Source organism: Primulina tabacum, chromosome 10 (genome assembly GCF_025594145.1).
Source record: "Primulina tabacum isolate GXHZ01 chromosome 10, ASM2559414v2, whole genome shotgun sequence".
NCBI classification, from domain to species: Eukaryota; Viridiplantae; Streptophyta; class Magnoliopsida; order Lamiales; family Gesneriaceae; genus Primulina; species Primulina tabacum.
In genome coordinates, this window is record NC_134559.1 from 10,373,603 (window position 1) to 10,396,380 (window position 22,778).

General features: G+C 34.8%; 2 protein-coding genes across 9 annotated transcripts; both read right to left on the reverse strand.

Annotated features, from left to right (window-relative positions):
* Positions 1-2,666: 2,666 nt before the first annotated feature.
* On the reverse strand, positions 2,667-10,670 carry LOC142506228 (transcription initiation factor TFIID subunit 4b-like). 3 transcript variants are annotated; one of them, XM_075619416.1, is made up of 17 exons: positions 10,528-10,670; positions 10,369-10,450; positions 10,124-10,232; positions 8,389-9,155; positions 8,177-8,272; positions 8,001-8,085; positions 7,815-7,891; positions 7,299-7,742; positions 5,873-5,985; positions 5,695-5,782; positions 5,430-5,565; positions 5,263-5,318; positions 5,123-5,179; positions 4,848-4,988; positions 4,686-4,751; positions 4,368-4,614; positions 2,667-3,406 (listed from the first exon to the last, which is right to left on the reverse strand). In XM_075619416.1, exons 2-17 carry the CDS (start codon positions 10,405-10,407, stop codon positions 3,237-3,239), a joined length of 2,691 nt encoding a protein of 896 aa, XP_075475531.1. In that variant the 5' UTR covers positions 10,408-10,450; positions 10,528-10,670; the 3' UTR covers positions 2,667-3,236. The 3 variants fall into 3 exon arrangements, with proteins under 3 accessions (XP_075475531.1, XP_075475529.1, XP_075475530.1); XM_075619414.1 differs by having other exon boundaries at positions 5,873-5,991; XM_075619415.1 differs by having other exon boundaries at positions 5,873-5,991; positions 10,369-10,436; positions 10,528-10,657.
* A 1,306-nt stretch (positions 10,671-11,976) lies between these two features.
* On the reverse strand, positions 11,977-21,607 carry LOC142504834 (methyl-CpG-binding domain-containing protein 2-like). Of its 6 annotated transcripts, none has more exons than XM_075617668.1 (6): positions 21,472-21,585; positions 19,799-19,978; positions 19,053-19,707; positions 13,065-13,118; positions 12,769-12,941; positions 11,977-12,346 (listed from the first exon to the last, which is right to left on the reverse strand). In XM_075617668.1, exons 3-6 carry the CDS (start codon positions 19,697-19,699, stop codon positions 12,117-12,119), a joined length of 1,104 nt encoding a protein of 367 aa, XP_075473783.1. In that variant the 5' UTR covers positions 19,700-19,707; positions 19,799-19,978; positions 21,472-21,585; the 3' UTR covers positions 11,977-12,116. The 6 variants fall into 6 exon arrangements, with proteins under 6 accessions (XP_075473783.1, XP_075473782.1, XP_075473781.1 ...); XM_075617667.1 differs by having other exon boundaries at positions 19,784-19,978; XM_075617666.1 differs by having other exon boundaries at positions 19,053-19,737; positions 19,784-19,978.
* Positions 21,608-22,778: the final 1,171 nt, after the last annotated feature.

Consider the following 22,778-nt stretch of genomic DNA (forward strand, 5'->3'; position numbering starts at 1 on the left):
TCAACTGCGGTTCGTATATCAGATATACAGCAGTTCAACCGCTCAGCTGACTGATCAAAGCTCAAAGCAGTTTCAACCGCTCACTTCAGACGTTATCAGAACCGATCATTAAAGAAAACTAGTTATTACTCAAAGACATTCTCTGACCGGCTTAAATACATTCAAGTATTTACACCGCTTTGAAGTCAACAAATTCTTACATTAGTTCCAAGATTGATCTACATTTAATTATCTTTCTCAGAAAAAGGAAGACCAAGCATAGACCTAAAGTTCTGTTGCCCAAAACAGTTTCCTTAAAAGGAACTCATCAAGAAAAGCGCTTCAGACTTATGCTGAGCAAAAGGAACGTTTAAATGCATCAATAAATGCTCAAACGTTTAAATGCATCAATAGATGCTCATTAAGGCGACAACGACACATCTATTCAGGAGGATCAGGTTTACGTTAATTGTCGTTCCCGACCGTTTAGTCATTCGGCTATATCAACAGAGAAGAATGCAAGTCAGAGACAAGCAAGCATTACTAATCTCTCTCACAGCTGAAAAAAACTTTTAGCTTGCATACCTGAAGATCTCAGAGCGCTCAAAAAGATTCATACACTCTCTTCGCTCTATCAGCATGCCTTGAACAAAAATACATTCGATCATCTCAGGATCATTTTTGTGCTACTCAAACAAAATCACCTTTACATATCAGTAACCTGTTGGTTATTTGATTAAGTCGTGGTGTCTGGTGGAACTAAGTGTTCTTAATATCCAGAAGTGTAAAGTGATCACTAAGAGTTCCAATACAGGCAGTGTGATAAGTCCTGGTTGGAGTGGGCTGTTGCAAATATTTTGTAAAATCAAAGTCTTTTAGTGGAATCCTTCCTGAAAGAGGAAGAAGGGATGACGTAGGAGTATTCAATCTCCGAACAACCATAAAAATTTTGTGTCATTTACTTCCCGCATATTTTATATCTTTTCAACCGTATTTTGTTGTCAAGTTTGCTATAGTGTGTGAACTGTCATTCGAGAACTGTGAACCGTTTTCCGCACTTATTATTGGTTCACGTTTTCGACCGTTTGAGAAAGAATTTTTCAACCGCCTGAAAACGGTTGAAAACAAATTTTAAAACAAGAAATTTGAAAGAAAAAGTGTAATTTTGGTTTGTTGTTTTGTGAATTTTATCTTCTATGTTGTTCGATTTTAGTTTTAATCACGTACTTTCAATTTTTGACAATTTTAATTTTTTTTTAATCGGAAATGTTTATGTCAGTACTTCGATGTTCCCGGAAATATAGCAAGACTATAAATATGTTGTGAAATCTCTAGGAGCTTCAATTTTTTATTTGAACAAAAAAATAACAAACAAAATCTCATCCATCAAATTAAATTCGGTAAAATATTAATTTTAGGTATACATTGAGGTATGATATTTTAAGTCATGTATATTTCGTTGAAACAATTATAGTCATGCAAATATGTTTTTGACGATCAATTTTAGTCTTCCTAGTCAAAATCATGTAATTAATTAACCAATTTCATTGTTAATTTTTTATATTATGTTTTAAACACATACATGTTACGAGAGATTTTTTTAACTATAACTATAAAATTTAATATGATATTAATTATTTAATCACCCGATTTAGATGAGAATAATTAAAATTGATCATTGAAATATAGTACAGAACTATAATCAATTAAATAAAATATATATGACTAAAAATGTCACACACCTATACATACACATCTAAAATTGACATTGTCATTAAATTCCTTTAAGTTGAAAAAGATAAATGTTTCATCAAATTAGTTGATTAATCACAATGTTGGAAAATTCGATGCCAATATCCAAAGACCAACATCCATGACTCGTGTTTTCTCACGACCTGCCATGCATGGGGCCTTCCAACGCACCTACAGAAACTAACATCAAGATTACCCTGATATAGAATTGAAATGATAAAAATCACACACAAATAAATGTGGTCATCAAATTAAAATGAAAAGAATCAATACAATAAAAAGAAAAGGCACTAATATTTGTTGAAAAATAAACCCTCACGATAGGTATACTTCAAAATTACCCGTCTTCAAAGTTTTGGATTCAAGATATTTGTACATGCAACTGCACATGCGATATGTAAAGATATAAATGTTGTATTTGAAGATTAGATTGTTTTTCACCGGACAAAAACTTGTGTGAGACAGACTCACAGGTCGTATTTTGTGAGACGGATATCTTATTTAGGTCATCCATGAAAAAATATTACTTTTCATGCAAAGAATATTACTTTTTATTGTGAATATCGATAGGGTTGAATCGTCCCACAGATAAAAATTCGTGAGGCAGTATCACAAGAGATATACTCTTTTCACTCTTCGGTTTTTGGGCCTTAATAACCTTTCGACTGATCTTTATCAGTGATGTTTAAAAGAGAAATACAAGAAGAAACGAGCAGTTCTTATGCTGGATTATTTTATTTCCAAGAATGATGTAATAATATGCGGGACACCCGATTACTAATGCAACCAAATATTATTTTTAAGCGAGGTATAACTTCTAGGAGTTATAAAAATGTGAGTGTAAACCATAGCGCAAGGAAAGACTTGGCCTGCAAAAACCAGTATTGGAGAAGAAACCAATCCAGCTTACCAATAACAGAAGCAGTGACCCTAAGGAAGGTAAGGACGACTTGATTTGCATTCACAGAAACAAAGCTACAATTCAGTGAATCCAAATACTAGGATTTCACAATCATCCATGATCAATCTGAAACTAGAAGAACCTGAATTACAATCATGATGAGCAACAACTACTTGAGCATCAATTTCTACAACCACATTCTATACTCGCAGACCTTTGAGCCAACTAATAAGTTCACGAATTCCCAAAACTTTTGCAATGGCAGTGACCGAGTGTATTTACTACCATGCATTACCTAGAGAATATTTGAGGATGCAAGCGTGAGGAGGGTTTGAATAGTTAGATCATAATACAAACATATGCACCTATAGCTTGAGCATTTTCGTATATTCTTTTCACGTACTTCGTTATCTACAAGGACCCCCACAAATGAATCACCCACAGACAAGTGCAAAAAAGAAAGTAAATCGTTTGACACGTCAAACCTCACAGCATCGTGGTTGCTATCATCATTTGAATGTCAGTGAAATACCAGGGCAGACTTTCATATTGGCACATTTTAGTTCCAAGACATCTTTGCGGCTGAAAAAATAAGCAAATTCGATCATTCGATGACAGCAGCATCAACACCAATCTTGTCATACAATCGGTATATCAGAGTAGATTTTGACATTTGAGGCTCCCTTTCTAAGACGGCAATCACGTCTTTAAGTGAAATGGTCCGAGCCACCTGAGGCACGATGATTCGATTTCTAGCAACTTTTCTAACAGATGCTGCATGTAAAAGACCTGTCAACAATCAAGGAGAGAACCGGTAATACAGCAATCAGTAATATCATATAACAAGCCTTCAAAGAACCACAGCCGGCCTACGGCATAAATTTAATTAATTCCCTTTATTTTGGAAAGTAAAGGAATCACCTCAAGAGATAATAATATAAGATGCTAAATAATCATAAAGCGACAATCACGATATATCTCGTCTGCCAAAAAATTTAATCGCAATTAAACCAGATAGAAATTTGCCAGAAAATGTTACAGATTTATAAATCCAAATAGATGCCTACAAAAGTGAAGGATGTTGTCTATGTCATTGCTGAAACAGATTTTTTGAACCTGCTGCCATGGATTCAAATTGTTGGTATAAAATTCAATGTCTTGTCATTCTATTACTTGAGAAATGGCTAATCCACTTCTCCCACTTCTCACCTAAAAGAAATTATCCGATGCTCTACAATATCTTTCAATCAAATGTCATTTCTACATTTCAACAAAAGACAATGCTTCGTATAAAAAGCACTCCGCTCTTCCTCTCTGAATATTAGTAACTTTTGAGGTATATGAATTTCTCCAAATTCAAGAACCAATGGTTTGATATACAAAAATGGAAAAAGTAAAATAAATCATGTCCCCAAAAACCGCAACTAAATCACAGGGTTCCATGAAGATTCTCTTCAGATTTATGGACATGTAAAACAATGCAAACCCCATACATTGACAAAACGGTATGCAAGTAGAAGAAACAACATAGCGATGGAAAATTTCTTAAGATAAATCAGAGGTATAGGCTCTTTCCTAAAACAGCACGCTAATTATTGTTTTTGAAGATGAGTTCCTTCAACTTCTCTGATACATTTCCACTACTTTGCTCTACTTATAGATTGAAACGAAGAAATGGCAACTTTGTAATTAGAGTATAAACAGTGTTTATTTCGTAATTATAGAGCCAACATACCAGGGGTGCTCTGATCTCGTTTTTCTGCTTCTTGATTTTCCCTGGTGTTTCTTGTGGATGTAGGTATAGGCATCCGTGTCATATCTTTACCAGGTTGGGAACCAGATCGCGTTTCAGTTCCTCCCAGTTTCTGCTTGGCCTCAATCATCAACTGCCATCTCGACAACATGTCACCAACTCCAGTAGCAGCTCGAACAGCAACATTTGCAGCTGTAGCACGCATTTTATCATCTTCATCCTTGTTAGCCTGCAGATAATAGAAAACTTATATATAAACCAGTAATTTCATATGTTAGGGGAAAAAATAATTGTCATTACCTTCGCTGATCTTAGTCGGCTTTCATCCTTATCCTTGTCACCATCAACACCAGAATCACTTTCTGTCTACATTCCACATAATAAAAATGATCATCAGTCAGTTTTTCATATATAAGAGTCAGAATCGACATAAAATTGATAACAAGTGTTCTGGAAGCTTACTTCATTCAGTTTTTGAGATTTTTCAGTTTCCGCCTGTTTTTTCTCCCATTCCTCACGAGCTTTCCGGTTGATAGTTGTAATTTTTTGCCGAATGTCCGAGGTGACAATGGTTCTATGCCTCAACTTCTCCATATCAACACGCTACATTATTAATTAAATCGTAGAAAAATATGACTGAAATTTTTAATTGAAATAGGAAAAACCTCCACACAACAAATGATAGAAGAGGAGGAAAAAATGGACACGGCAAATAAAATAAAGGCATGAAAATTAACCTGTTTTGACAGTCTGATTAGATTAGCTATAATTCCGCGCATTCTCTCTTCCACACACTAAGTTGACAAAATTCAACCAGAAATAATAAATAAAAAGACAAGCTTTTACAAAAAAGCAGTAATGGAGAATTTGATTTCACCAAGGACAGGCATCGCTCCACATCGCTGTTCATATTCTTTAAACCACATTTCGCCACTGCCAGAGAGTAGACAAGACACCCAAATTTTAACTTTTACGAGACCAGTACGTACACAAAATAAGATTTAAAAGATATTCTAAGCAAAGATCATTATAGAAAATACTGACTTATTTCCATCACTTGCTTCTGAAGTGGAATCTTATTCAAAATCAGCCTTTCTTCCTCTTCTTGAACAACCCGCCGAGATGCTTCTGAAACCCGGCTGTCTTCCTTGGAGCCCGAAAAAAGTTGTTCTTCCTCCTCCTATTCATGAATTCAGTTCATAGGAACCTTTAATCAATGGTTATACACACAAGGAGGGGAGGGGAGGGGAGGGGGAGGGATTGTGAGTGGATGAAAAAAATAAAAAAATTCCAAACAGTATGGAGTTACCCTGAGATTAACCCCGCTTACTGCAGTAACATCATTCAGTTGTTCAATGCTTTGATCCAAAAAGGCTCCAGACACCTTTTGCTTCTTACTGCTAAATATTTTACAACTCAGTTCTAGATATGCTCAAGCATTTTACTTTCAAGCAGATTTTCTAATGTATATCAATAAATGCCATAACCTTGATGGAGGAGAAGAACCGGGGGGTTCAATTTGCTTCTTCTGGCCAACCAGAGGCTTTTTGAGGGGGGCCTTGTAGTTTCCTGACCCAACAGGAGTGGTTGGGGAAGACATCTGAGACTGGTAGAATTAGAAAGGGAAAAAAGACAGAGAAAGATGTAAAAGCCAACATTTTATAACATTTTGAAACATGATAACAATGATGAAATCTTAGAGATAAAATTTATCAGAAGGAAAGCTTATCTTGCTCGAGGAATTAAATTTCCCCAAGAAGAAAGAAACCAAAAAAATCAGCAGAAAATTACATGACATGGGCAAACAGTTGTGCAGCTGAGAGTGCATTTGGTAGGCCAAATGAAAATTTCAACAAGTAGGGTGTATAGTCACTCCAAGCATAAATTTCACCCTAACTCCTAAGCTAGCAAATTGTTGCACAAAAGAGTTGTAAAGCTCTATTTATTTTCAAAAAATTAGCAAAGTTTTCCGATACGGATTAAAAAATGATTTCTCCAGCTGCACCACTCTATGAGATCAGGTAACTTTTGCAGCACAAGTTACATTGACTCTCTCCATTGACTGCTTGGAAATAAGTCCTCAATTTAACATCCATCTCACATATTTCCATTTATCATGAAGCGAGGAGGAAGAGATGAACAACAAGGATTAAACCAAAAACTTAGAGTCTCAACAGCATAAAGCATGTTTGTTTGGAGGGAGGCGGAATTTGAAATTTTACGGGGAGATTCATAGCATTAAGAATGAAATACGATATAAATAACATTAAACTTTTCATTAAGTGAACAATGAATAATCTTGTGAGACACAAGCAACTTTCATTCTTTAGGCAGAAGCACCAATTTTGGTCGAGAGAATTATTTTTACAAAGCAAAAAAGACTCTGGAGGTCAATTTAACTTCTTAGGAATGGATAGACTATTCAAGAAACTAAAAGAACACTACAAGAAATCACATTTAGTTCTCTTTTTTCACATCTGATGCAAGAACAAAAGATAACATGCAACAAAAGGTGAATTAATTTAACACATTGACTTGATAAGCATTAACCACTAACAAGTCAAATGTGATCACACCTTGAAAAACTGCTCAATAACTAACAGTAAATGCTACCGCTTTTGAGATGCCACAAACACCATTTTCAAGGGTTCAGCAAGCTATCTACAATTTAAACCAATTAGATTTTCATGTTACTGTTATTTCTTGATTTTGAATGCATCCGACTGTGACCGCCAAGTCCAAAACCATGAGTTCTTTATGTAAATTGGCATATAAGCTCGCACGAAGCAGGTCTGAAAGCCGAACGTCAACAAAGTATGATAGAGAAACGAGAGAGGCTCATAATATTTAAAGGTCACTAAAATATTAGGCCCATCAAACTTGGATAAATGAGGACATCAAGCTTGTAATTACCATGCTTTGCGCAGAAGACAAATTTGATAACCCCTGTGAGGAATTCAACTGGGCTTTGTGTTGTAGTTCACTTGATTGATCAACTGGTTCCTGCTTTGCGTAGGGTATTGACGATGAAACACCAGTGGATGATGCCCATTCCGCTAGATTATGTGGAGTTGATGTCCTTGCCTGCATTTTATTAGGATCGCTGAAAGGTGGCCTCTCAAACTTCGACAAGTTCATCACATTTGTATTCTGGGTTGTTGGCCTCAAGTGATTAGATGTCATGTTCTGATGAGCTGGAGCCTGCCTCATCTGTGAATCGTGAAGCTGTGGTCGGATAGATGTTGAAGAACTGAGATTTGTAGCAGAGAAAGGCGAATAATTACTCCCAGAACTTCCATATGTTTGAAAAGATGTTTGCGAGAAGTGTGGATGCTGCTGCTGCTGCTTATCAAGTCCCTGTATGGGAAATGCAAGATTCTTATATTATTGATTTAAAGCACCCAGACATGAAGTTCATAATTGAATTACTTGTAATCCTTGTGAATCCACTTGGCTTCCCACCACATGTGATTTAATTGTATTACTATCGCTGCTTGTTCTTAAATCTGCGGACATTTGTAATGGGAAAAAAAAGAAGAGAAAAGGAGTTTAGTCAGCAGAAATCATTCAGGTTAATGAATTGATAAACAAGTAGGGTCTCATCAAAAAATTCACCAATTGATGGCACTTGCAGTTCCCGTCCTGCCACTGGTGGCTGCAACTGCTGCTGATTAAGGGGAGTCTGCAAATTCTTGGCAGCCTGATTTCCATATCCTCAACTCAATCAAAACTCAAGTAAAAGAGTTTCGAAGTGAAAACATAAGTACATTTAACATTACAGTACAACATACCTGCGTCTGCAATTTATACACAGCCATCTTTAACATCTGATCCCCGACAAGGCTTCTCATATTTTGGACAAATTTGTCTTTAGAGATCTCATTTTTCTGGCAAAAAATGTCATTGCTATATGATATGAATAAAAAATTAGTATATTTTAAGAACCATGGTAAACATTCTTAAAAGGCTGCTGTTTAACAAGTGAAGAGCAACTGAAAACCACCCTAAGCTTGAAGTAAAGAGTCTGAAGTTGCACGGCTCTGTCATTGTCCAGTTGTGGCTGTATAATAGGAAGCAACATGCCAAAAGGAACTTGTTTGTTCAACTTCACTGTGGTACCTGATTGTTGATTGCTACTTGTCATAGACTGTTGATTACTCATACCCGAGGACATGGCCTGTTGGCTGTTCATCCCAGTTTCCATAGAATGCTGATTCATCGACGCCATGGCCTGTTCATTACTGACTCCCATACTAGATGTTTGTTGATTTCCTATTCCTGTAGGCAAGGCTTGTGGATCGTTCACTTCCGGTGCCAAGGGCACTTGATTATTTGATCCCATTGCAATGGATTGTTGACTACTCCCATCTTGTAATTTGTACAACTGTGATTCCCTTTCTGTGTATGACTCACTGTCGGGTTGGGACTCGGGCCCATGGACATGGATAAGATTTTCTCCAGATGTCATCATACGCATAGGTCGGGATACAGGTACAGTGTTATCGTCATCTCGTGGTTGAGGAGACCCATCAGTAGATGGCGAATCAAAGCTTTTAAACTCATGGGCTGAGTCATCTTTCTTTTTGTGGCTTTTGGAATAAGACTCATCCTGTTGCAACTCCAATGGAGATGGTTGCTGATCCTTTGGCTCCATAGACAAGATGTCTTTCCCACTTTGGAAATTAACGGTTTCGTCATGGCCAGATGATTGCAACTGCTGAAGATATTGACTTGCTGTATGACTGTTTCCCTGAGACAAGGCTGCTGCACCTGTTGAATTACATGCATTATGGAAATTACAGTGTACCTGGATATACTGAGAATCTTAACAAAGAAATTGGTTGCCAGAGCATATGAAATAAACTCTTATCGATACATTTAGATGTTAGCTCTCACGTAACTAATAAAACTTAAGGAGAGTTATGAATACTTCACAGGTAAAATATTCAAAGACGGCAGTTGGAAAAGCAGTTTCGATTCTATGTCTGTTGGAGGTTAAACTTGAGTTTGGCCCATTGTTATAAATGGGCTAGTCCTAAAAGCATCCCATTCCTACATAGTTGTATCAGATCCAGTTTGATTTCTTTCTAGAGAGATGACAGACAGCAGTAAAGTATCCTTCCAAGTCCCGAATATAGTTTCTCTCTATCTCCTTAGTCTTTGGCTAGTTCTAAATGGGTTCCTTATTCCTAAAATGTCCACTCACCACTGAATCAACATATTGTAAAAAAATAAATTGCCTCCATAGATAATTCCCATTACATTCAAAGACGACCAAAATCCATAACAAAATACATTTAACTGGCATACTATTTGGAGCAAACTTAGATGTCTCCAAATCCAAATATCAGTCCCTCTGTTCTTTTGACGAATTGGTTTTTTTTTCCCACAGAGTAATTTAGGAATAGAATGATACCATAAGACTTGAACTTCACTAAACCCAAAAACTTTGGCTCTCGTTTTTTACATGCTTAAGAAGCATAACTTTATTCCCCACTATAACTGATATTTGACCTATTTCATTTCAACCATTTCTTTCTTCTCAATTAGACCTCGAAAAAGATTATGCACGCATTCATGTAGTAACTCACCATATATCCATGGGTGATGGGACCAAAGGAAAAGAGTTGAAAATTCTAAAAGCAATGTTTTTTAAAATCCCAAAGGCAATTCAAATTTAAATAAAGGACCTGCTACAAATAAATACAAAAGAGCCACAAATGGGGAAAAACGATTACCTCTATCGGTATCAGAATTTTGCTGCGAAGTGGACGCATTTCCTTCGATGTCTCTGTTTAATTCAGCCGTGAATGCCTCCACATCAGCCCCAGAATGCATTGTTTCATCCTGGGAAACCGTCCAAGTAGGAAATCGAAAACAAAAATCATAAAAAAGAAGAAGCTCTTGCAAAAACTCCAAGATCACAGCATAAATGGACAAAGAAATAAAGGAAAGAAAATTGTGCACAGAGATTGCGGGAAACCTCGTCTTCTTCAAGTAATTTCATGATGTTAGGATCCATCAAAATCAGCTGCTACAGCCCTAGTATCTCTATAAGAAAGATACTACAAAAAAAAAACGATCAGTTTAGGGCTGGATTATGAGAATTTATGAGATGAAAACAGAATCAACGCGAGATTACCACAAAAAATGTAATCGATAAGCAGCAATAATCGAATTCAAGGATTTGATCGGGGTAAAATCTTCAATGCAGTAAGAGGAAACCATATAGAATCGGGCCCCTTACCGCTTTGATACTTCACAGCAGAAGTGTACGTAATTTCATTGGCCCCCTTCCACTATTTGTATTTTCACGGACCCCCCCTTCTTGCTTAGATTGTATATTATGCATGTGCACACACCATATTAAGAATGATTACTAATTAGTTTATGATTACTATTAAAAAGAATTTAATTCAAATTACATATTTATTTAGGGAAAATTTTATTAAAACCATTGTGGAAACCGAAAAAAATTTATAAATCAAAGATATTTTAAAATCCATGATTTTAAAAATCAAATGTAAAACCCACTGCGTATTTGCACGTTTGCCTAAATTTCAAAATACAGGGTTTTATAAAAAAGTAATTTTATATCGAGAATTTTACGTTTCTTTTTTTTAAAAAAATATTTGACCTCTGGTAAATAAAATATACTTTTAAAATTTTATTATAATATTTTAAATCTGGTAAATTAATCTATTCTATTTTATTGAAATTGAGAACATGATAATAACCACCTAAAAAACACACCAAATTTTTACCCTTATATTCTAATATTACATTTTTTTGTTTGTTTTTTTTTTTAAATTTCAACACTATTTTTTTAATTTTTTATTTCAACAATTCAAATATAAATTTAACACCTCCATAATTTGTCAACTTTCACTTTAATAGATTAATAATGATAAAAAAAATTATACAATCATCGCGTATGCAGAGTAACTAGTTATTATCAAAATTCTGACCCATTTCTTTTGCAATTTTCATTTAAATATTGTTTGAAAAAAAGAATTGGGATGGGCTATTGGGGCACAACTTATTATACTAACTGGATTGGATAAGCCCACAAACAGGGCTAATATTTTTAAAGTCCAATCCATTCAGGTCAGGCTAAATTTGATTGAAAACCCCGACCCGTGACACCACTTCTGTTCATCTCATCTCCTCTGCCTAGAGAACTAAATATCTGTTTGCCTTCCCTAAGGCTTGAAAAGAAGAAATTCTTTTCCAGGGATTTCTGTTTCAAGAATTTTGATTCTTCAGAACCACTACCACCTACATAGTAATCTCCCTCGGCATTGACATGAACATAACATGTTATGCATGGCGTATTTTGTATCTTCAGGGATTTCGTGTTGGCAGAATAATATATATGCCATGAAAAACGACATAGGGAGAGGAATGTGCAGTTCAGTCAAGACACCTTAGTATATCCAAGAAAGAAAAGTGAAACCAAGCCAAGATAAAACAGTAATCTTAAATTTGTATCTACCTACAAACCATGGCAACTAGCATGTCAAGTATAACTCAGACAAGATTGTGTGCTTTAAGTTATAGTTAAAGTGCAGTTTTAGTTAAAGGCATATAGTTCAAACATAAAGTTCATACATCTCATACCAACCATGAAAATATACCTCCCCAAAACGATATGTGAGTTCAAAAAGTTGCAAAAGTTTAGCAAAACAAGGGTTCTCAGTATGGTGGCTGCACAAGAGTAAAATGGGGGAATTACGGGCAACCAGACTGAGGCATATGTGTCTCATCAACGTTGACCCCGTTTCGATTATAAACAATTAAACAACCACTGCCCCTTCTTTTAGCAGGCAATTTCCTTTTCTTTTTTGATGGTTGAATTTCAGGGTTCAAACCAGGAGCCTCAAAATTGGGCGTCGAAAGCTTTGGTCCACTCAGATGCAACTCTGTGCCGACATCGGACTTTCTCCATTCTATGGCCTTAACTGCAAAGAATGATAGACCTGTATTATTAGTTAACTGCGAGCTCTGTCTTTCGAACAAACAACCAGTAAATTTTCACCGAATCAAGAAATAATTCAAGAGCACGAGAAATTTTATAATCACTAAAAAACTTAAAAATATATGGGTGCATACATCCATTGAGTATGTTTTGTAAACACGTCTGAAAATGAAGCAAGTCTACTAAGTTCATTTAATAGAAAAGCTTTCCAGTGACTGGGCTATATTAATGGCGGAACAGTCAAAAACTTCAATTATTCTGTGCACAACAAATATAAGGTCTCAAAGAAAATAGAATTTCATGATTGACAAAAACCACTGAAGTTTAACCAAAAGACTCCTTTCGTATTTTGATTCAATGCAAAAACTGTGAAATCTAAATGCTGTGAAAATTAAAATCTCACACCTTCTGAGGGATCGAGAGATCCTGGCATGCTAGGATCACCACCACCATTTGGAGGTGCAGGACGAGTAGGCCGCTTTCTCACATAGTTCTCTTGCAAAGGTTTTGGAATTTGAAATGAAAACTGTGACAACCGAACCCCTTCTTCTACACACTTGGGATGCTCATTAAGATACCTTGAAAGATAGTGTCACAAGACAGAACAAAGGCATGTAGGAAAACAATAAATCAACACTCTAAAATAGTAGACACCAGCATTTTTATACATCAAGTTTATACTGGCGCAGAAAAAATTGTACCTCTGAATTTCCACCGTCGACCGTAGCCTCTTGCCAGATGGTGCAACATAATATCTGTAAAGAATGGTGATAGAAGAAAATACAATAAGAGCGTCGTTTCTTAAACATAGTTAAAGTTAGAATAACTACTTAAATAGAATTATAAGTAACATTGATGCTGACAACAAAAAATAAAGCCTCTCCAAGTGAGCTATTCAAGTAGGCAATCAATTTGAAAAATATTTGTCTAAACTCCTCTTCTCCTCCTTGAAGAACTCTTCCATATCTATTCGGTAAGTGCCATCCCTGGTGCAAACTTCCACAACAAGCAGAGTGCAGATTCTGCCACAGAGGAATTAATTCAAAGGCTAAAAATTTTCTCTTTATTTACATGTATTCATTACACTTTTCGTTTTTGGTTGGGAAACTATTTGTAACATTTAATGCTTCAAAATGCCCACAGGAATTCCAAATCAGGATGAATTCAACACCATATTTGAAATTTCTACATCAATTGACCACACCTCTAATTTTTATTCTCTCACCAACATAACTACCAAAAATTCTTGTCCCGTAATTCCCATGTGCAAAATAAATCAGTTATATAGTATGTTTATGTAACTATTTCCACATAATATACAAGTTGGGTCATGATTGGAAGGAAAAGAAAATTAAATAAATATTTGAAGCACCAGATTAAGATGAATCTGAAGTTTGATTGAGCTCCGAAATCTATTTTTAAGGATAAAAAATAATGATTGGAAATTTTTTTGGTAGGAAACTATATTATATTTATTAATTAGAAAAAATAATTACAGAAAACGGACAAGTGATACACACTGAAAGAGAGAAAAAAGAAAGCTCTGGTCCGATCAATAACATATATAACTCCAATTCCTCAATAAGTTTGAAATCGAGAAGTTCTTAAACTCTATGTGCTTCACAATCCAGCTAGAAGCACGACTCTTAATCTTGACGTAACATTTTTAACCGACTCTTCTATACTGTCAAATATCCGTCTATTTCGCTCCAACTAAACTGAGTAGCAAATATAATGAACTGTTACTATCCAAAAAATTCTACCCTTCCCACCAAGATCGCGTCCAAGATCTGCGGCAAATAGTCCGTGCGAAGATCTTGGAACTACCCAAATCAATCTATCTCCTCCAAAGATTTGAATTAAAGACAACTCATGAAGAAACAATGAAAAAGTAGATGATCCAGATTCTCTACATCATCCAGCACAACACACCAATTCGAACAAAGAGCACACGAAAGCTTTTTTTTTTTTTTTGCATCGTCTCACAACTAAAAAAACTTACTCAGCACCGCGGTCCACGAGAAGATTTGAACCTTTGGTGGAATCAAAACTTTTCAAATAACATGAAAGAGAGAAAATAAAGGAAAACCACTTGCTAGAACGAAAGACTCATGGAAGGATTTGACTGAGAACACTCCAGAAGGGTCATCGTCTCAAATCCTGATATTATCAACCCCCTCAACCAATCTGACCCTCTCTAAAGATCCTAACAAAGAGCTCAACTGGTTTTCACTTCCTCATCCCCCAGATCCCTCCGCAGATGTAAGTCCCAAGATAAAGGCAAAGAGGACGAATAATCCTCCAACCGGACAAAATGAGAATTGGTGTATTATGAACCGACGAAAACTGAAATAAAATAGGATAATGATAGGAGATTAAGAAATAAAAAAATAAAATTTGGACCGATTATCCAGTTTGAACATCCAAAGGTCATTTGGTTGGGTCAAAAGGACGTCTATTTGGTCAAATGGTCATCTCGTTTGGGCAAATAGACTTCCGTTAGGTCAATAGTACATCCATTCTGATGAATAGTATCATCATTCACAGGGCAAACGTGGTGTTTCGGCGTCTAACGGCTATGCCTCTTCAAAAAAAGCCACGGGAACAATATAGAACCATCCTAAAACCTTTGGATAGATATAAATGCATGACCGATGATTCAAATGATAGAAGTGTTGAGTTCAAGATCAAAGCAAGTTTTCGACAAATAATTTGCTTGAACTTGTGCTATCACTTTTTCTTTCTATTTTTATAGTATCGGGCTTTTAGGTGAAATCTTGCTTTAACAATTTGAAGGAGTGTAGTGTTTGAATTTTGTGTGTAGGCATTGGAGCCTAGAGATTAAATTTCCCAAACCTATTAAAACGAGGTGGAAGAATTTTAATATCTTAACATTTTCGCAACTTTCTATTGAATCTTTTACATTCAAGTATTGTTATTTTCACTTAGCTTTATTTGAACCCTCCATTAGCTACATTGATGCAGCACAAGTTTATTAGATTTCATATTATTCATTTCCTATTTTAAAATTATTATATTTTTCGTATTAGGATTTTTATAGTTTAGTTGTTTCCATATTTTAGTTGAATGAGAACGTCATGTAAGTCTATTACTTGTATCCAAATATAGAATTCGACATTAATAATATTTCAGTTTCATAGTATTTTCTCTCCATTGAGTTGGATTTAATTGTTTCATTTGAAACTCCTCTCCCATTGCACCAAAATTGGCAATAGAGACCAGGATTTTCACCTAAATTTGATGGCCGAGGATGGTTCTAATGGAAAGCAACCAGTCGACGACAAACTACAGATTGACACAGTCGAACGACAAATCAACAGAGCCAAAATACGATTCGGTGGCATTGACGAAACACTTCGCAATCTCATGCAGATGATGACCGCGTTGATTGAAGAAGTGAGGCATGGACGTAGAGAGAAGCTGCCAGATGCAGAAAAATAATTGCATGGAGAAAAGCAACTCCGAGAAAGATGACGACGAGGCGATTGGCTGCCTAGAAAAATCTATGCACGTAGATCCAAATTTGCAAAATCCTAGTGGCGATGGTCGCTTAGATCTATAGTCTCCGCAATTGAGTTAAATTTAAATAGCGTACCACAATGTTCTACCAAAAATGCATTTTCCGAAGTTGTCTGCAGTAGTGCTCCGAAGCATACCACGGATTTGGTTCATTCTCCTACCGATGTTGGTCATGATGAAGAGGAATTTTCAGAGCCTATCCAAGGGGTTAATAATGAGTTGGAGAAAATTTTAAAGGAGGTTAATATTCAACAAAAGTTAACAACTAACAAACATGGCCTTGAGAAGTTTTTTAATAAAGGAAATTCGGGTTTGGTGGATTTGTGCAACAGATTTCCAATTAGCATTTATAACAAGCTCAAGTACAAGAAAATTGGTTCTGTTAGAGTTCTAATGAAGATTGGTGATAATGCTTATAAAGTTGATCTTCAAAATTACATGAATATCTCCAATATTTTGAGAAAAAACGACTTTGATCTTTTCAACTACTTTCCGCGAGGCTAGTAAACTCAAGGACAGGTATTTTTCAAGAGGAGGAGATTGATGCAGCACAAGTTTTAGAGTTTCATATTATTTATTTCTTATTTTATGATTAATCTGCATTTGGCATTAGGAATTTTTTATTTTAGTTGTTTCCATATTTTAGTTGAATTAAAACTCTATGTAAGTTATTACTTGTAACCAAACATAGAATTCAACATTACTAATATTTCATTTTCATAGTATTTTCTGTCAACTGAATTGAGTTTTATTATTTTGTTAGAAACACCCATTCCGCTGAACCATACATTGAGATTATATACACAATATTCGGCAACGGAATAGTCTCAACAACCATTCAAAGGACCAAGTCCGCAAGATAACGTAGTATCAGCTCCTTGTAGCAGCAGAATCAAATGGAGGCTCCATCTTGATATTTATTCAAAAGCTACCTGACAGGTATTACTCCATTGCTAATTAGAGTTTTCATACACTCCGTTAGTTTATTGCAGTGTTTTAAATAGCACGTGCTATAGCGCATTCTAGAGAGCGAGCGCTACATATCGCTCGTTCCTTTGTGTTTTACATGAATAGTGTGCGCTATTCGTCGGCGAGGCGTGCCTTTGCGCCAATAGCGTGCTATTTACGCCAAAAATTAAAAGCCCGATCCTCTTATCTTGATTTCTCGGTGAATGGGATCCTGATGCATATAGATACAAATGGTCCAATGGGAGCAAGAATTTCCAAGAAGATTTGGAACATTTCAGGAACCAGCGCGACTCTTCTCTTCTCAAGAATCCATACATATCTTATATGTGAATGAACAGCTATCTCTCGAGTACAGGTTCGGCCTCAATGGAAAAAGAAAATGGAGCACCTAACAACACATCCTCACAGACCAAGAACTACTAAGAGCCCTGGCTCCTCCCACTGCTTGGGAGCTTACGGTTTCATGTTCTATTTCACTCCCCGATGGGGGTTCTTTTCACCCTTCCTTATTAGATACCGAAGTAAATGGTATTTAATAAGTTTTTTGACCCACCCTCCCTAAAATATTATATTGATTTTTTATTTAATTTTGGAATTCTGTTGTATCAAAATTGGATTTTGTTTGATTGAATTCACTCGACAAAATCAAATCTAAAAACGATTTAGAAACATAACTTATTTTGATTATTAGAACGAACCAAATAGTTATGAAATCATATTGACAACCTCTACTCTTGCCCTAGCCCTGCAACTCAATTCAAACAAGTAACCAATTAAACTACTAGATTCAATTCATCGGATATATCAAATGATTTCGAAAGCCAAAAATTAAACGTCCAAGCTACGACACCAAGCTCCTCAAGGGAAGAACTCGGCCTCTAAGTATTCAGGGCCGATTTCAGACTCGAGAGGTGTGCCTTCCGTTTTCCAGAGCACGCGAAATTGGAACCCTAGATCCGATTTGGTTATTTCGATTGACTTATTTTGGCATGGCATGTAAAGATGAATTATTATGGTTTCATGGCTGATTATCTCACTTATTTACTTATATAAGTATATTTCTACTTTTTAAATTAAATAAATTAAATAATTGACTTGCACGAATAACTTACGCTATGCAATGCGCTATTACGCTACGCTATGACAGGACAAAAATGCTCAGGCCAACACTACGCTTTTTAAAACATGGTTTATAGTAAGACAAACCAATTGGCATATTTTGGTGTTCTTAGTTGTAATAAGGAGTCAGATCCATCTTGGTGAATCAGAATGAAAGGTTTCACTTTCAGTAAAATAGTCCAACCAGTATCAAAGAACACTTTAAAACTCTTCATCACCTTGCTAAAACAATGATGCTACATTGCAACTGTTCATCCAATAAATTAATGCTTTAAACAACAAATTGACTAAATCCAATACATGGAATTAACAGAAAAAATGCATATATAACACAAGGAGACAAAAAGTCCAGAAAAAAACGAATATGATGAAATACTCAAAAGGAAAAAGGCCAGTATGAAATAGCAGCCATCTGATGTTTTTCTTTTAATAGTTTTTTTTATATATATAAGAAACGATATTATATTGATTAATAAAATGAGTTACAAAAAGCGAACCAGAAGTCCACATAAGACGAAGTGATATCCATAGTCAAAATAGAATAACATAATACTAGACCCAAATTCCTAGTTTTTCTTTTAATAGTTTATATTTGAAGAGCTCCATTGTATTGCAACAATTAGATGGTGTTTAAACTATTAAAGAATCATAATTTATTTTTTGGCACATAGCTAATATAGAATTTACTGACTAAGTCAACTTTTAACACAAACTGCAATTTTCAGCAGCTTATTTACACATCATTATATCCATATAACTTCAAAGAAAATGTTTCCTTCTATAAAATGAATAATAATTCATAAGAGGGAGAACAATCTATCTTGTATAATTACTATTCAGAACGTTTTTCAATCACATTAAACGAAATTCGATTTGCACCAGGTGCTAAATTAGAATAAAATTCCTATACTTTAAGTATTTATTTGAATCAATCAACTACTTTCAGATTTAATTTCAAAATAATTCAACGAGTGCAAGTTTTCATTGAACTGTTATCTCTGCGGTTAAAACATATAACACAACTTGAGTAAACAAAGAATTGAAAGTCATTGGATACGTACACATCTGCAAACCTAGTGCTTCCTTCACCTCTGATTCTCAAAAGTCGTTGCCACCCAGGAGGGGGTTGAGCAATGCTCGGTTTGTCGATCGCCCAAACCCTACTGCCATCTTGCGTTATATCAGGAGGATCATCACATGATATATCTGGCCGCCATTCTCGAGCATTTTCACAGATAAAGGGTTGTTCCATTATGTGTTCTCGTATTTCTTCATACTTTTCCTTTGTCGGAATGAGTCTCCATTTAAAACAGTCGGCGCATTGAACAGTGAATGCCCCTATAGATGGCAAAACCCTTGGTGTTTGATTTGAAAAGGGATGCGGTCTACGGAAAGATATAGGTCTACAACCAATGGGGTCTGGAACAGTTTCAACTTCATCCGCAACAACAGAAGGATCATAAAGCACCAACTGCAAATGAGAGCTATCAGAAGATGGATTTTCTTTATCTACTGTCCCAATATTTTCCTTTTTGGCAGGACTAATATCTCCTCCATTCTGAGAAGGATGGATAGAACAATTTGAGGCATTCAGTTCTCCATCCACATTTTTCAGGATATCGTCACTTGCCGAAGAATTGATAATATTATTCTTCCTCTTCAACTTAATGGTGAGTTTCAATGAACGCGGCTCTGTCTCAGTCTCCATCACTTAATCTGCTACAATATGATCAACAAAACATGTACCTTTAAAACAGACTTCAAGAATTTATAGAACATTTGATGAACTAACTTGCTAGGAAATTACTGCGATATATCGTGTATCAATTAGCGAAAGAATGCCCAACTCTCAATTCAGAGAGCGGTAAATTCTCAATAACTTGTCGCAGTCATTCTTTACTTTTCCCAATGATTCATCCCCAGAATAGTAAAAATAAGACCAATTGCCTCTCCCTCTCAAGGAAATAGAAGTAAAAATCTGCAGAAACTGATTTAAGTAACCGTTTGTAAGTCCCTCCAAATGAAACTAAAATGCAGGATTTAATTAACTGATGGCCATTAACCATGCTAGACGCACCAATTTATTTTCTGGGAATCTATCAAATAATAGTAGATAAACATAATAGAGTTATTCGAATATACAAAGAAAAATTCTGATTGAAAATGTATTCAAAGGCAATTAGGACGATTTTATGACCATCCCTTGATGCCAAAAAGATATGAATGCTCTCTAAAATATATAGGTGGCAAAGAAAATACAAAATATAGTGGTTGATGACTCCATAGTAAATTAATGTGGACACTCCGCTCAACAAAGAGGGCCCAGTAAACAACACAGCTGACATATTAGGAGGCCAAGAATTATTAAATATATTTACACTATCTTTGTTTGAATTCAAAGATAGTTCCAGCATCGCTAAACCACTTTCATAAATAAAAGGTAAGGTACTGCATGCCATGCGATCAGATATGTAAATCCTTCAATTCAGTTTCTCGAAACTTGTGCTACACAAATTATTTTGTAAAACGGAATAATCGAAAAACAAGTCTTCTCCAACATCGATAAACCCAAACCTATTCCTTTGAAACTACAAGATCAAAAATTAAATAGCCCACAGCATACCGCAAAAGAATGTTGTTTTACTGGCAGATATCTATGCCTAAATTACACAGAACCAGTTAATAATACTTATGAAAAACATTGTGATTGAAAAATGGATAGATGATATTCTTTCGAGAATAACACAGCTCGAGCAAATAACTTTTATGCTGCCTTTGAGCTTATAAACGAAAAAAACGGAGTCTCAGGTCCACGATCAATGCCAAAACATTTCTTCCTTGAAAGCTAATAACAGATACTAGAACATTAGCACCCCATTGGTAAATAGAGACACGAAGAAAAACAGTCTCAAGGGACACAGACCACGAAAGCATACGCAAAGAAAAAATAAAATTTCAGACTCAAATAATTCATATTTCAATTACTGGAAAAATAACTTGCTGAGAAATAAAATCATTTTCAAGAAAAAAAGAAAAAAGGATACATAAAGGTAGCACAAGAATGATCAAAACAAAACCCATTTTCAGAATCTATAAAAATGACACACACACACACGCAAAACAAAACCATTCATTCAACAAAATAACTCAAACATTCACGACATTACCCAAAGACAGATACTCAAATGAATAAGAAATCTTTATCTCAAAAAAAATGCACAAGAAATCCAAGAACAACAGAATCATACAAAACCCTGAGTACTAACATCAAAGATCCAACCAAGGCAGCTAAACAAACAAGTAACCCGAGTAAAAATCTTCGAACAGTGAAGCACAGAGACAATATATAAACACGAAGTCCCAAAATGGCCAGTGAAAATTACAGAGAAAAGGATCGGAGGAACCGGAACTGAAATTAAACAAAAACCCAAGAATCATTCGATGAACCAAAGCCAATCTGGTGCAAAGAATTCATTTTACCTGCTCTTGTAATGCTGTGTTGCGGATGTTTTCTCCTCCTCGGGATGTGAGAGAAGAAGAAAGGAGGAAGAACGGAATTGGACGTTGTTTTACATTGGATTTCTTCATTAAAGAGTAAATTGTGGAAAATCCAGATATTCCAGATTATTGTAATAAAAATAGTAATATTTTCATTTGTTTTTTTTTCCAAAGAAAAATTAAATAATAAGTAAATAAATGTGTATTTGAATATAATAGTTCAAAATAATATTTAATTTTTAAACATAAATTGAAATACAAGTGACAAAAGCTATAAATATTTATTTTTTTACTTTATAAAAGTCCAACTAAGAATTATTTTCTTAAATAAAATATTTTTTCCTAAAATTTATCATTTTTTCTTTATTCGAATATTTATCAATTTTAGCACACTCGATAGATTACATCAATTAATTTTTTTAAAAAATAGATTACATCAATTTGCCATTTGATTTTGGAATTACAAACAAAAGTATACTAAATTATGTGCTAAATTCGCAAATAATAGGTCTCTTATGAGACGATCTCACGGATCTTTATCTATGACACAGGTCAACCCTACCGATATTCACAATAAAAAGTAATACTCTCAGCATAAAAAGTAATATTTTTTCATGGATGACCCAAATAAGAGATACGTCTTACAAGATACGAACCGTGAGGCCGTCTCACACAAGTTTGTGTCATTCACAAAATTAAGTAAATATTTACTTAATATTATACGGTAAATTATTGATTAACTCTATTTCATATGGTTCACAAGAAAAAATAAACTAAGAAGCATTATCTTTATATTAATTCAGAAAAGATATTTAATTTTTTGAAAATTATACGCTAGAAACGGTAATTTATTTGGTAAAATGTATTGAATGAATTAATATTTTATTGCAAAATATTTGTGATTTATATACTTATTTTAAAATATAATACATTGTCCAAAGAATTCACAAATATCAAAATCAAAGAACCAAACCTTATTAAAGAATTTGGAAGATTCAATGGACTAAAACTAAACATTCTATATTACGAAGGTCTGAATTACGATTTAGTTTTGTATGTTTCTGATTGCGTTTGGATTAATGAATTGCAAATAATGATTTTAAATTCTTTGTCTTATTTGGATAGAATAAATTCAAAAGAATTCAAATACATTTTATATCATGTTAAACATTTCTTCTATAAAATATTTATAAAAAAAGTTCATAATTATTTTTTTGAAAAATATTTGCAAACACTGCATTAATTGGTCTTAATGTTTTTGGGCAAGGATTTGATGAAAATAAATAAAT